This window comes from Syngnathoides biaculeatus, chromosome 4 (genome assembly GCF_019802595.1).
Source record: "Syngnathoides biaculeatus isolate LvHL_M chromosome 4, ASM1980259v1, whole genome shotgun sequence".
NCBI classification, from domain to species: domain Eukaryota; kingdom Metazoa; phylum Chordata; class Actinopteri; order Syngnathiformes; family Syngnathidae; genus Syngnathoides; species Syngnathoides biaculeatus.
The window spans coordinates 33,976,486-33,989,598 of record NC_084643.1 but is presented as its reverse complement, the minus strand read 5'-3'; the positions used below and the strand labels follow the sequence as shown (position 1 = coordinate 33,989,598).

The following is a 13,113-nucleotide window of genomic DNA, read 5'->3' as shown; positions in this document are numbered from 1 at the left end:
ACCGGCAAGTACAGACAAAAAAGACCGATATTTCCATTTGAAGAACCAAACCTTCTCCTGCTTACTCAGCCTTAATCCTCTCTTACTCAACTTTTTGGGACTATAACTAGCGAGCCAGCGCAAGTTGTTTAGCTCCTTGTTTGATTTCAAGGCTAGAAAACGTAATCCATGGTTAACTTACCCTAAAGTGTCCCAATTGTGCGCATCTATGAATCCAAAGATGTTCCACCAACTGTTCGCTGCGTTATGAACTGCAAATATGTCGAGGTTTGGGTAAAAAAAAGTTTGTTTTGGAACGATAACGTGCCCTCCTGTGCCTATGGTCTACTAACAGAACTCATACTTTCAGTGGATAACCATTCACGCAAGCATCTCAGCAACACACACACACGGACAGTAGATAAGTCATGCTGTGCGTCTGTGCGTCGATCAACACAGATTGATTATGTTTTATGCGTCCCTCATTTTTTTTTGCCCTCAGACACAGGACGCAAATCACACGAGATCCCTGCTTATGTGGCCATTTGTTCGTTAGCCATCGGACTACTTCCTAGTTTGCAGTGAATTACATAAAATATTGCAAATGGACAACTTGTTATTAAAAAGATTGTTAAACAACATTTCTTGTGTTTGTGAGCTGGTCTGCTATCTCTTTGGTCCTGGTGAAACAGAATGCGGTTCATTATCCAAGCCTACTCCTGTGTGCTCAGTTCCAAGTAAACTATCAGGGGGAGGCGTAAACTTGACAAAAGAAGACCGTCTACTGTATTCCATGCATTATTGCATATACTCTACAATTTTTCATTCTTCGCAAGGAATAATCCAAAAAGGCTTTCCATTCCAATCATATTATTGCAAGGAGGTTCATCAAGACCATCATTCCTCACATGTTTCACTTCTTGTTTGTTTTGTCAAAATATTTACTGCATTTACTAATGTTTTGTCTTTTTTATCCCAGTTAAGGCACACTGACTTGTCAGGATAAAAATAAATCTTCTGCAAGTATGATTAGCAGAACAATAGCAGCTGCCTGTTGAGAACTATGCGGCGAAGACCGTAAGGAACATGTTCTCCAGAAATCGCTCCAGTGGGCCATATGCAGCCAGCGTGCCCCCTAAGGGAGCCACCAAGAGCAAGAAGCGAGCCCCCAACCCCAAGGTAGCCTTGATCATCCGGGGAAAAATCCATCGGCTGCTCCAAGGGTCCGTGGATCACTACATCCCCAATCCCCAACATTACCACGAGGAAGCTGAGCATGAAAAACATGGAAAGGATCGCAGACAGATTCACCCAAAAAAGGAATCCAGGGATGAACCCTGCTCCTCATCCATTGTATCAAATGGTAAAGGAAATGCTGGACCACCAGAACCTCCATCCCTTGGTGAAGTTGAGTTTACTCGGGAAGGGTGTTTACGAATACCCTGCACTCTGCAGCGTAAAAGTGGAAAATCTCCTGCCAATCGGAAGCGGATCTCTTTCGAGGGTTTGCTCCCGTTGTCTCCAGAGCAACCACCCACCACCACCCCACTCTCTGGTTTTCCCAGAATCGACCGGAATGGCATCTCAGTTGCTTCCCCCCGTGCTCGACCAAAGAGACCATACTCTGCTGGGGATACCTTGGATTATGACTTCACCACCGCCCCCTCAGGTCCACCTGGGCCAGAAGAGGAGGAAGGCCGTCTGGGTGAGGAGGATTCTAGCGCCATCATCGATCACATTCTCAAAGAGCTGCGGGGCATCAACAAGATACAAGAAGAGATCTCAGACCTCAGGGATTACCTTACCTCAGTGAAGGGCTCAGTGGAGGAGGTGTCATCCTGTGTGGATGCTGTGTTACTGGAAATTGAGGGCATTCGCTCCAGTGGGAGAGGGGAACAAGGGCAGGGTGCACATGCCAGTACCTGGTCGGGGGTGATGCACACGGAAGGACCCTCCACTAACAGGAGGCCAGCTAACACATACGGCAGTTTAGGGAAGGTATCTCCTAAATCCAACCATTTTCCTGACGTTCGCAAAGAGAAATTACGACGACCCAGGGTGGAGGACTACTCAGTATCTCCAATTGCAGCATCGGCCCATCATCTGGACCCAGAGGAACTTGAGGATGCATCGGACCTCAGCTCGGACATCCCAGAAGGTGCGCTAGCCAGAAAGCTGAGCTTTGGCCAAGACTGCCTGAGCACCAGTTCTTTGTCTTCTCAGAGTTCCAAGTCCGATTCAGATTTGGAGAGACCTACTAATCAGATACAGGAACAGTGGACTACCACCAAACCACCACATGATGCAGCTGGGGAGCGTTTATGGGACGGGGACCCTTCCTATCTGGAAGATCATAAAGCAGAGCCTTGCTACGACACAGTGGTCAGTTGGGATCACTACGCTACCAGGAACTCTCCAGATCATGGCTTGGTTGGCTCTATGGAGCATTATTCCAACTCATCTGCAAGGGCATCCTCACGTCGGGAGGACTGGCAAACACGGAGGTCGAAATCCCAGCCAGGATTTCAGACAAACCTCGGAAACTACACCTCAGATCATTCCTATCCTAAAACTTCTGGTTACCATTCTTTTGATGGACATTATGGATCCTCCAATGGGTTCAACTGCGACCAATCAAATAATCAGACTGGTAGTTATGAGGGAACTTATTTGCCATATAAAAACTCCACCGCAGGGCTCCTGACATCGCAAGACAAACCCTTTGTACCAAATACAGGAAACAGAGTCCCTCATCAGAGTCAGGAAGATCTCCAAACAGGCTTCAATGTCAAACGTATAAGTCGAGCAGTTTCTGACTTCAGTTCTGCTTTGCGAGGTGCACTTCGCAAACTCGAGGTCCCCCCGAACGAGGTTCTGGAAAATGCAATGGACTTTGACTTATCCACACTTTCTGAGATGCCTCCAAAATCTTTTAGCTGGGACCTTGTGAGCCAAACCATTCCCTTTGAAGAAGCTGAAGAGCAGTATGTAGCCACCAGCCAGCATTACCCAAGTTTGGAACTTGTAGCCTACCCCAAGTCCATGTCCACCAGCTTACCAGACCATACAGTTGTTCCTGAGGAGTGGCCTCCAGATCGGAACATCAAGAGCCAGCTGTCTCAAGGCACTACCACAGAATCCTTGTCAATTGGAGAACCAGAGGAACAAGGAGAAGACATTGAAGGCAAGTCAGCTATCCAAGCTGAGGAAGAAAACCTAGAGATAAGCCAGATGGACCAACAAAAGTTAAAATACATTAGGAGTTTCCAGCAGATCCTGCGGGAGAAGCGAGAGATGAGGCGCAACCTGGCCAGCGCCTCCACCACCTCTCAGGATGGCTTTGAAGCAGGTAGTCATCAATCGTGAACCATCTAATCTTCATTGCATGCTTCTATCAAACCCAAGTTCCATTTATTATTAATGGGGGAACAACCACTCTCTATAGCGTATATGACTTGGGATTTTCTGGTGACCAGTATAGGGTGTACCCCACTTCTCGCCCAAAGTCAGATGGGATAGACTCACAGTCACATGCATCTCAAATAATGAAAATGAAGCTTGTTCAAGTAATGTTATCGTCAGATGTGTTATACGTGCATGACAGGATGCTCTTGATCGTCCCTCTGTAAAAAGAGGTTAAGATGGGTGACGGGGGTCTCAATCTTTTTAGTTTCCATAGAAAATATAACCGCTGTTGAGATGTTTTGGGCCAGTGCTGTGGTGTTGGTGGTCCAGGACAGGTCTTCAGAGATGGACACAGCCAAGAATTTGGGGATGCTCTACTGCTCTACTGCAGGACCGTTGATAGTTAGCGGGGGATACTGGGTGTGCCCTCTCTTGAAGTCCACTGTGATCTCTTTGATCTTCTCCACGTTCAGGTGGAGATTGTTGTCCTTGCATCACATTGGCAGGTGGCTCACCTCACTCCCGTAGCTTGTCTATCATTGTTGTTGAGGACGAGACCCACCAGAGTCGTGTCGTCTGCAAACTCGATGGAGAGGTTGGAGTTGGATGTAGGTGCGCAGTCATGGATCAGCAGAGTAGAAGAGGAGGGGGCTCAGAACACATCTTTGGCTGGGGGTGGGAGGTTTGTGTTCAGCATGATGGTGGTTGAGCTTCCGACCCGAACTGTCAGGGCTCCACCTCTCAGGAAGTCCAGCAGCCAGTGGTACAGAGAGCTGTTGAGTCTCAGCAGGTCTAGTTTGAGGATGGGCTACTGGGGGATGATGGTGTTGGAATGATGAGCTGAAGTCGGTGAACAGCATTCTGACACGTGAGTCTTCGCTCTCCAGGTGGGTGAGGGGTGAGTGGAAGGCAACGGAGATAGCATCATCTTTTGAATGGTTGGGCTAATATGCAAACTGGTAGGGTCCAGTGTAGGGTGGGAAGGGGGATTTGATGTCCTCCATGAATAGCTGCTTGAATCACTAAATAATGATGGGAATGAGTGCAATTGGGTGATCGTCATTGTAGCAGGAGGAAGATGGCTCCTCAGGGACCGGGATGATGGCGGTGGCTTTGAGGCAGCTCGTAATGATGGCTTGACTCAGTGAGATGTTGAAGATTTCTGTGAGGACTTCTGTGAATTCATCTGCACAGTCTCTCAGGTCACGGCCAGAAATGACGTCTGGTCCAGAGGCCTTTCATGCTTTAGTCCTTCTGAGTGCTCTCCGCATGTTGTCCGGGGACAGCAGCAGCACCCAGTCGTTGGGAGGTAGATGAATCTTTTGTGCCGGGATGGTATTGTATTTTATTGGTATTGGATACGAAATGAGTTTCCTCTGGGGGGTGTCCGATGAGAAGCTCGGTCATCCGGGAGGGGCTCAGTGTCGAGCCGCTACTCCTCCTCATTGAGAGCAGCCAGATGAGGTGGCTGGGACATCTGATCCGGATGCCTCCTGGATGCCTCCTTGTTGAGGTGTTCCGGGCATGTCCCACCGGAAAGAGATCCCAATAACGCCCCAGAACACGCTGGAGAGACTGTCTCTCGGCTGGCTTGGGAATGCCTCGGGATCCCTCCGGAAGAGCTGGAAGAAGTGGCTGGGAAAAGGGAAGTTTGGGTATCCCTGCTGAAGCTACTTCCCCCGTGACCTGACCCGAAAAAGCAGTAGATAATGGATGGATGGATGGATGGTATTGTCTGCCTCAAATCAAGCAAAGAGGTCATTGAGCTGATCCAACAGCGAAGAGGAGTTGTCACAGGTCTGTTTAGGGGTGCTTGTTGTCCATGATGGTCTGCATACCACACCAAAGGTTCCTGGTGTCTCTGCTGTCACTTAAGTGGTCAACAATCCACCGAGAGTACTGCCTGTTAGCTTCTCTGATGCCAAGTGACAGGTGTCACGAGCTGTCCTGAGCCTCGCCTGGTCCCCAGCTCTGATTGCAGTATTCCAGGCCTTCAAGAGCCTGTGGACTTCCCCTGTTAACCATGGCTTCATTCCTTTGGATGGTTATCTGGAAGTATTGGATAACAGCCCCCCGAGTAAATGCTGTTCAGTCTCTGCACAACCTTTATCAGAGTTAGGACAGCACTGCCAGCAGTAAGTCAAATTCATGTGCAGTGAGAATTCCACTCTGCCAAGGCTACCCTTTGTCACCGATGTTGTTCATAAATTTTACTGATTATTGTTAACGTTATAGCTTTGAACACCTGACAAAAAAAAAAAAAAAATGTAACTTAGCGATGCAAACTAGAAATACCAGTACACTGAACAAGAGCAGCTATCCTCGAGAATCTTTGGATTTGTACATCAACCCTATCCCAACTTAAAGTCTGCCACAGATTTCTTGATTGAACCCTTAGGCGGGGCAAATGGCGGTGGCCAACTTAAATACACTTCTTGCCTTACGGTAAAGACAAAAGCCGCACAATGATAAAGACATGAACAGCTTCATAAACATACGAGGAGCACTATTTCCGTGTTGTCCTTCACAATTTAGTCGGCTGTCTCCCATTGTATGAATGCAAAATGGTCTCATCCTGGCCACAGCGTACAAGCAAGCCTCTCTCTCAAGTGCCATTAACGGTTGACAGAGCTTGAGTGACAAAGGATTGTTTGTAAAAGAAGCAAAAACGTCTCTGAAAACATTAGGATGCATTTGTGCTATTTTTTTCATGGAAAATGGGTATAAATTAATGGGAGAAAAATCCGATGGATTAAAAAATTTAATTTGCATCTTCAAAAAATGAAGTAATGAAACTTCATTTGGGAGGCTTTGCAATTAGAACTTTGAAAAACATTTCTTTAGAATTGGGGGGGTGGTTATGCAAATGAGCCTCACTATTTTGCCACAATTCTGCCAACTTGAGGGTGTGCGGCCAACGCATTTAGTCAAAATGCGTGGCTCACAAAAGAGTTGTTTAATTTCACACTTGATAGGTTTTCAGGCACTTCAGACAAACGGTTATTATCATGACATTAAAAGTGAATTTTACATAGTATTTCCCCTTCAAAAAAAAAAAAAAAAAAATGCTTAGTTGTAACATTAACACTAAATAACAAATTTGATGAAGTTGTGAATTTCTGTTCTTTTGTATGTTTCAAAACACACTACAGCGTGTGGCTGCCATTAAAACCTTAGCGCTAATATCAATTTGACGCCATCTGTCTTGTCGTCTGTGCTAAAAATGTTCCTACTCCCGAGAGTGTCGTCCATCATTTGCCAATTGCCAGGCCGTCGCTCCAGCTGCGGTAGCCATTTACTGAATTAGAAGGCATGAATTATCTCTTGGGGAAGAGGGAGGTATCACTTTTTAGCCGAATGGACGTGTTAATGAACACTGATGAGCGCAGTTGTATGTTAGTGCTTAAATTGAAACACGTGTTGACGCTTGGCCGTATCTCTTGTGCTGTCTTACAGGTGGAAGTCAAGATGGAGATCAGGTTTCTGACTGTGTGGTTTCTCTGCCTCCCGACATTACTAACATTACATTCCCCCAAGACCTTGTTCATGTGTAATTGAATGGAATGTTTCTTTGGTGTATATTGCATTTACTCTGCTGCATCAAAATTGTTTATTACAACCCGGGCATGCAGTGTGAAGATGCTCTTAAAAGTGTTTTTATTTTCTTTTTCATTCTTATTCTGAAAATTCAGTTTCACTTAAGCAGCATGTTATTTGGGAGACAATTTTATGATAAGGAGACAAACCAAACAAACCATGCCTGAAATGTCAGTGGAAGTCTTCCATTGTGGTTCAAAGTGCACCCCCTGGCCAATCCTACAAATACAAATTCTTGCTAGAGAGTGTTTGAAAATCCAGCTCCCGCAGCCAGTTTCACTTAAACTTGGTAGGCATGTTTATCATGAGTAGAATGACTAAAAAGTCTCAAGATATCATGGCAGAAAGGATGTGGGGATTTGGCCATTTTAGGACCAATTTGGAGATTTACAGGCCTCTTTCAAAGTTATCCTAGTTATCCTCGAGCTTTTTCTTGAATTCGGCCCTTGAAAGCAGCTGAATGGAACGATGGGAAATCTGGTTGGCATTTCTATAATGAGTATATTCTCAAAAAGTGTCAAGAACCCATTCCTGAAAAGGAAGAAATCTGGCATTTTGGTTTCAAGCAGTCAATTTTTTAGAACTCATTTTCGCCGTTTCCTTCAGCTGTTTAACAGGAGACTACAAAAGCGATTGCTCCCAAATTGGAAGCAAATACAATATACGGTATTGCCGAGCAACGCTCAATTCCAAATATTTTGAGTTTTCTTTCATTACACGCGGTCCAAGCATGAGTTTGATGACTCAGCATTAAACGGAAAATTAAAATTGTTCTTTTCCTTGGCCCTACCTACTGTTGATGTGCTATCGTTAGCATGCTGTGCTGAAAGTCAACCAAGCCGCCTCCGTCCAGGCCGCATCCATGTGCATGCCCCTTGTCACGTCCATAGGCCCATAAAAAGTATTGGTTTTCCTTGAAATCTGTGACATTCGACTTTGTCTTTCAGGGCCAAGATGGCGACCCCGGCAGGCAGCTATGCCAGCCACGGTCAGTGAACACTTTGCAGTACCCGGGAATATCCCAATATCAGCTGTGTACACACTAATCTGTGTATTTGTGTGTCTGTGTGCAGGGAAAATGCACCGTTTGGTATTGACAGCACGCCAGACCTCCGAAAACGGAGGCCCATTCCCCTTGTTAGTGAAGTGGTGAGTTCAAAAGTTTCAAACTTTCAAAACACACAAATATAATTATTTTCCAACACAAATACAGTAGATGTAAATAAAAAAAAACTCACAAAATGGCTAGATACAGTAATTCATGATTTCAAAAAGCAAAAGAAATTCCCCAAAATAAGACCACAAGAATACATTTGAATTACATTTCAATTATTTCTCTGCCTTTTAAAATATACATATTGTGAAATATAAGCATTTCTATGCATACAGTATGTACTATATTTATACACATGCATTATAAGTGTGACATTATAACCAGATACCAGAATAAAACATAAAAAACAAATGGAGTTTCATGGAAAAGCTAATAAATTAAAGATCCCACTAAATTAATCAGGTCACACAATTTGATGTTTCACACATTTCTCTGCCTGTCAAAATATTTTTTAACATATATAAACCAGACACTGGAATGACAAATGACTGACTGAATTTTATATTGACGTCCTTTTTTCTTTTGAGACATCAACTAGATGTATACAATTGGAGCTAATTATCATACATATAAATTAATAATGCTACAAATGTTATATTTCTGCCAGTACTTTGTGGAAATGCTAATGGTAAATTGTTGACATACAAACACAATTCCAATGAATTTGGGATTTCTCCGTAATTCTCTTGGCCTGAGCTCCTCTAAGATGCACTGATGCAAAATGGAAACGTGTTCTGTGGTCCGACGAGTCCACATTTCAAATTATTTTTGTAAATTGTGGACGTCATGTCCTCTGGGCCAAAGAGGAAAAGAACCACCCGAACGGTTATTGATACAAACTTCAAAAGCCAGCATCTGTGAATGTGTGGGGGTGTGTTAGTGCTAAAGTCATGCGTAGTTTATGCATCTGTGAAGACGCCATCAATACTGAAAGGTACATAGAGTTATTGGAGAAACATATGCTGCCATCCAAGCAACGTCTTTCCCATGGATGCTCTGTCTTATTTCAGCAACCACAAACCAAATTCTGCGTGTGTTGTAACAGTGCGGCTTCATAGCAAAAGAGTGCTAGTCTTAGTCTAGCCTGCCTATCAGTTTGAACATTAAACATCTTGTCTTTGTAGTGTATTCAATCAAATATGGCTTGAACATGATTTGCAAATCATTGTATTCTTTTTTTATTTGTTAAACACAACATCCAACTTCATTGGAATTCGGTTTGTAAATAAACCATATCCATAAAGCAAAAAGGTAGATTCAACTACCAAAGTTAAAGAAATAAATAAATAAAATAATAATAAAATCATGTAAGCCAGTGTTTAGGTGGTTGCTCATCTATAACCTTTTATCTTCTTCCTCCTCCACCCCCTCTTGTTGCTTCCAGGCTATGGTGAGTAACGCACACAAACCGTAGTTGTTGTGTTTTGAATGATGTGGGACGAGCTCGCACACATTTTGCGCCCTTTGATTTTTTGTAATATTCACCGTAGAGACACCCACACCTGTGCTCTCTCTTGCAGCAATGTTTCAGTCGAAATGAAATCATAGTAAGTCATAAAAGGAAGCCCTTGCACTTGTTTTCAAGGAGATTTCCTCACTGTTGACTGATGGCGAAAGAGCTCCTATTCAGTCATTGTTATGCACGGTTATGCTACGATCACAGTGGCCACAGTCGCACATGATTTAGTGCGATATTTGATGTGAGCCCTTTTGTTCCTCTGTATTCGAGTCTTGCTACCTTTTCTCACGGTCTACCCGTGAAAGATCCCGAAAACAGGAAAATAAAATAACTGTGCTTCTCGTCCAACTACGGGCCCCTTCCACATTTTGTTCCGCCCTCTGACATACTGTCGCATTTTGCTGCGTTCACCTCGTTTTACAACGTTGGACTTTCTCATCTGCATAATGACTGCCTTGGCATATTTTTTAATAGTCTAAAAATCGAGGGCAACATCCACACCAATCACAGCCTGTCTTGTTTGCCTCATTGCCTTATGTCCATGCCATTTGGTCCCTGGTGGCTTCAGAGGTGGTTGCCGTGGCCGCCAGAACCATAATGTTACTGTGGCATTCGATGAAGTTCAACAAAGAGACGCTTGGGTGGTCATTATGGATTGGATCAAGTCAAGTCCGCTTGTCGCTGATGACGTTGTTGATATTTTTTCCAGTACAGCCCTTTAATGTGAGTGATAATAATTAACGAAATGTTAAAATGAGAGACTGCTGTGCAATAGTCAGCTCGTACGCCGAAAAAAATGTTCTCACTTTGTGTGCTTTCTGCTGGAGCAGCCAGGTCAGGGTCTCACAACTCGGCCATGCAGATTAAACCTTTTTCATGTCCACTATAGCACCAGGTTTTGTGTGGTGGGAATTAAAAAAATAATAATAATTACAGGGCTCTTCACATGTGCTGGAATAATTCTTCACACTTCTTTCACTTTCATAATGCGAGCCGAAATGTTAAACAAAATTCTGCTTGAGTATGCTCCACATTCAGAAATAGATAATAGATAAAGATAGATACTGTAAATCAATTAAGGTGGTGGACGATTCACTACTCGTTGACATCAGGCTCTAAACATTGTGGTGAGTGAAGTAGACAAATCAACTGAACCACTAGTCTGTTCAATCCAGTGGTGTGTGTGTGTGTGGTGTGTGTGTGTGTGTGTGTGTGTGTGTGTGTGTGTGTGGTGTGTGTGTGTGTTTGTGTGTACCTTTATTTTTGCACGTTAGGCAAATGAGAACAGTTTCTCATTTGTAATGCTGACCTGGATGCAGACCGTCAAGCAAAGCAAATGAAAAGCAAATACAGATAAACATATTGCATGCACTGTGTAATGCAGTATAGTTGTATATTTATATATGTTCCATTGCATCACAGCATATGATGAATAACGGGTTCATAATCAGCTAAAGACAGGTGCGGTGATCACGTGCAATATCCGTAATCGTCTCTTTAAACGACGATATTAGGATGACTGAGGTGATAAAGATTGTTTGTTGCAATGTTCATTGTGGTCAGAAAAAGGAAAAGATTGACCATAACTAGGGCAGATTTTCAAATGAATCAAATTAATAATCCTGGTGTAATGGAGAGTGTGGGTGGTGGTATGCATGTTGAGCAGAGAGCAAAGTTAGGCTAGGGTCTTGCTAGTAAGTGTTTTCTAGATAAACAGTGAATTTGACTGCATGAGTGAAGAGAAGGCCAATTATTCAGGCTGTGTGTGGTCAAGGGAGCACTCTTGACAAAGCAGATGACAGCGTCTAGCTCGTGGAAGAGAGTTTTTGAAGCTCATATGTATATTCAGTTCTGTGGCTCAATAATCTAGGACAGTCATTAACAGGAAGCAATGTAGAAGAACATTTTAGTGAGGATTGATTTCGTGACAGCTGAATCTGCCTTTAACTTTTGTGAAGCATAATGATGTGAGTGTCAAATGCAAGTGAACATTCCAGGCAGATTCCTAGGTATTTGTAGCAGGCAATAAACTGTAAAGCAGACCCATTAAAAGACAAAATGTTGCTGGGGTTCTTGATTCATGTGAGATTTCTGTTGAAGATCTTACATTTAATTTTTCTTGAGTTCAGTGAAAATTGCAGACTGGAAAGACCATTTTGAATGTTAGTAAAACTCATCTGAAAGGCAGACAGGGCAGCATGAAGGGTAGAAGTATAAATAACTGTCATTGGAATTCAAGCAGGGATGAGAGTTAGCAATATCATGGGTTATATTGTTGATGAAAATATTGTGTTGAGTGTTGAACCAAGCCCTGTGGCAAGAATTGGTAATGGGTTTTCAAAGAATAATCTCCAACCTGACTGACTGCTGACACCCAGAGCAGTAGCTGTTAAACTACGAAATGCAGCTCTCAAACAGGCCAATATTTTGTAATCTTTTATGCATAATGGAATGATTAGCAGAATCCAATACTTTTGCCTGCCAACATATTATATGACTGGTTAACAAGTCTGACATGAAGAGTCTCTAAAATGTCTGATCTGCTTGCAATTGATATTTTTTTTTCAAAAACTATGTTGTGTGAGGATACAAGAACAACATCCTAACTCTTGACACTTCTTCCCAGACCATGATCCAGTCCAAGAAGGCCGGCCTGTCCCATACGTTGGCCACGCGGACCTCCCTCAAAGACAAAGAGCTTGTGAGTCCACGTGGCCTTGTTAACGAGTTGTCGCAATGTAGCATGAGATCACTTTGATGGCTTTCATTATTCCTGAAGTGGCTACAAATGTAGATGAGTTCCTATTCTTGGTGAAGGAGGAAGATATCCCCCTCTCACTCCCCCACCCCACCCAGACCCCACGCATATACACACACACACACACACACACACACACACACACACACACACACACACAATAAACGGGTATTCACAGTATTTCAATGGCGCATATTGGGTGTTTTCCAACAGAAGTGCCACGTGTACAAAAAGACGCTGCAGGCTCTCATCTACCCCATCTCCTGCACCACGCCACACAATTTTGAGGTGTGGACAGCCACCACACCCACCTACTGTTACGAGTGCGAGGGGCTGCTGTGGGGCATCGCCCGGCAAGGCATGCGCTGCGCCGAGTGCGGTGTCAAAGTCCACGAGAAGTGTCAGGAGCTGCTCAACGCCGACTGCCTGCAGCGTGAGTTGAAGAAAAGCTTCTTCATCCAACATCCAAATCAATATTTCAAATCTAAAGATTCGCCCTTTTCCCGTTGTCTCCCTGAGGAGCGGCCGAGAAGAGCTCCAAGACCGGAGCGGAGGACCGGACGCAGCACATCATCATGGCCATGAAGGACAGGATGAAGATTCGCGAGAGGAACAAGCCGGAGATCTTTGAGGAGATCCGCCGGGTGTTCGACATATCCAGGTCGGTTCACGGGCAGTACATGAAGAACATCAAGCAGAACATCCTGGACGGAACCTCCAAGTGGTCAGCCAAGATCACCATCAACGGTATGTTCTGGTTCATTGTCCTCCAGAACGTATCTGCAACTGTGGTTACTGCAC

At 44.1% G+C, this 13,113-nt stretch overlaps 1 protein-coding gene across 7 annotated transcripts in view; it reads left to right on the top strand.

The window, feature by feature from the left end:
• Nucleotides 1-13,113, top strand: part of LOC133499009 (protein unc-13 homolog B-like) — a 101,948-nt gene that overhangs the window by 52,234 nt on the left and 36,601 nt on the right. For 5 of the 7 annotated variants that reach the window (XM_061816452.1, XM_061816456.1, XM_061816453.1 and 2 more), the window contains 5 exons: nt 7,929-7,969; nt 8,055-8,130; nt 12,181-12,255; nt 12,526-12,745; nt 12,832-13,059. In XM_061816452.1, the coding sequence (XP_061672436.1) occupies nt 7,929-7,969; nt 8,055-8,130; nt 12,181-12,255; nt 12,526-12,745; nt 12,832-13,059 (640 nt within the window). Of the gene's footprint in view, nt 1-6,840; nt 7,970-8,054; nt 8,131-12,180; nt 12,256-12,525; nt 12,746-12,831; nt 13,060-13,113 lie in introns of those variants that run through there. The other 2 variants (XM_061816451.1, XR_009794517.1) reach the window with 2 other exon arrangements.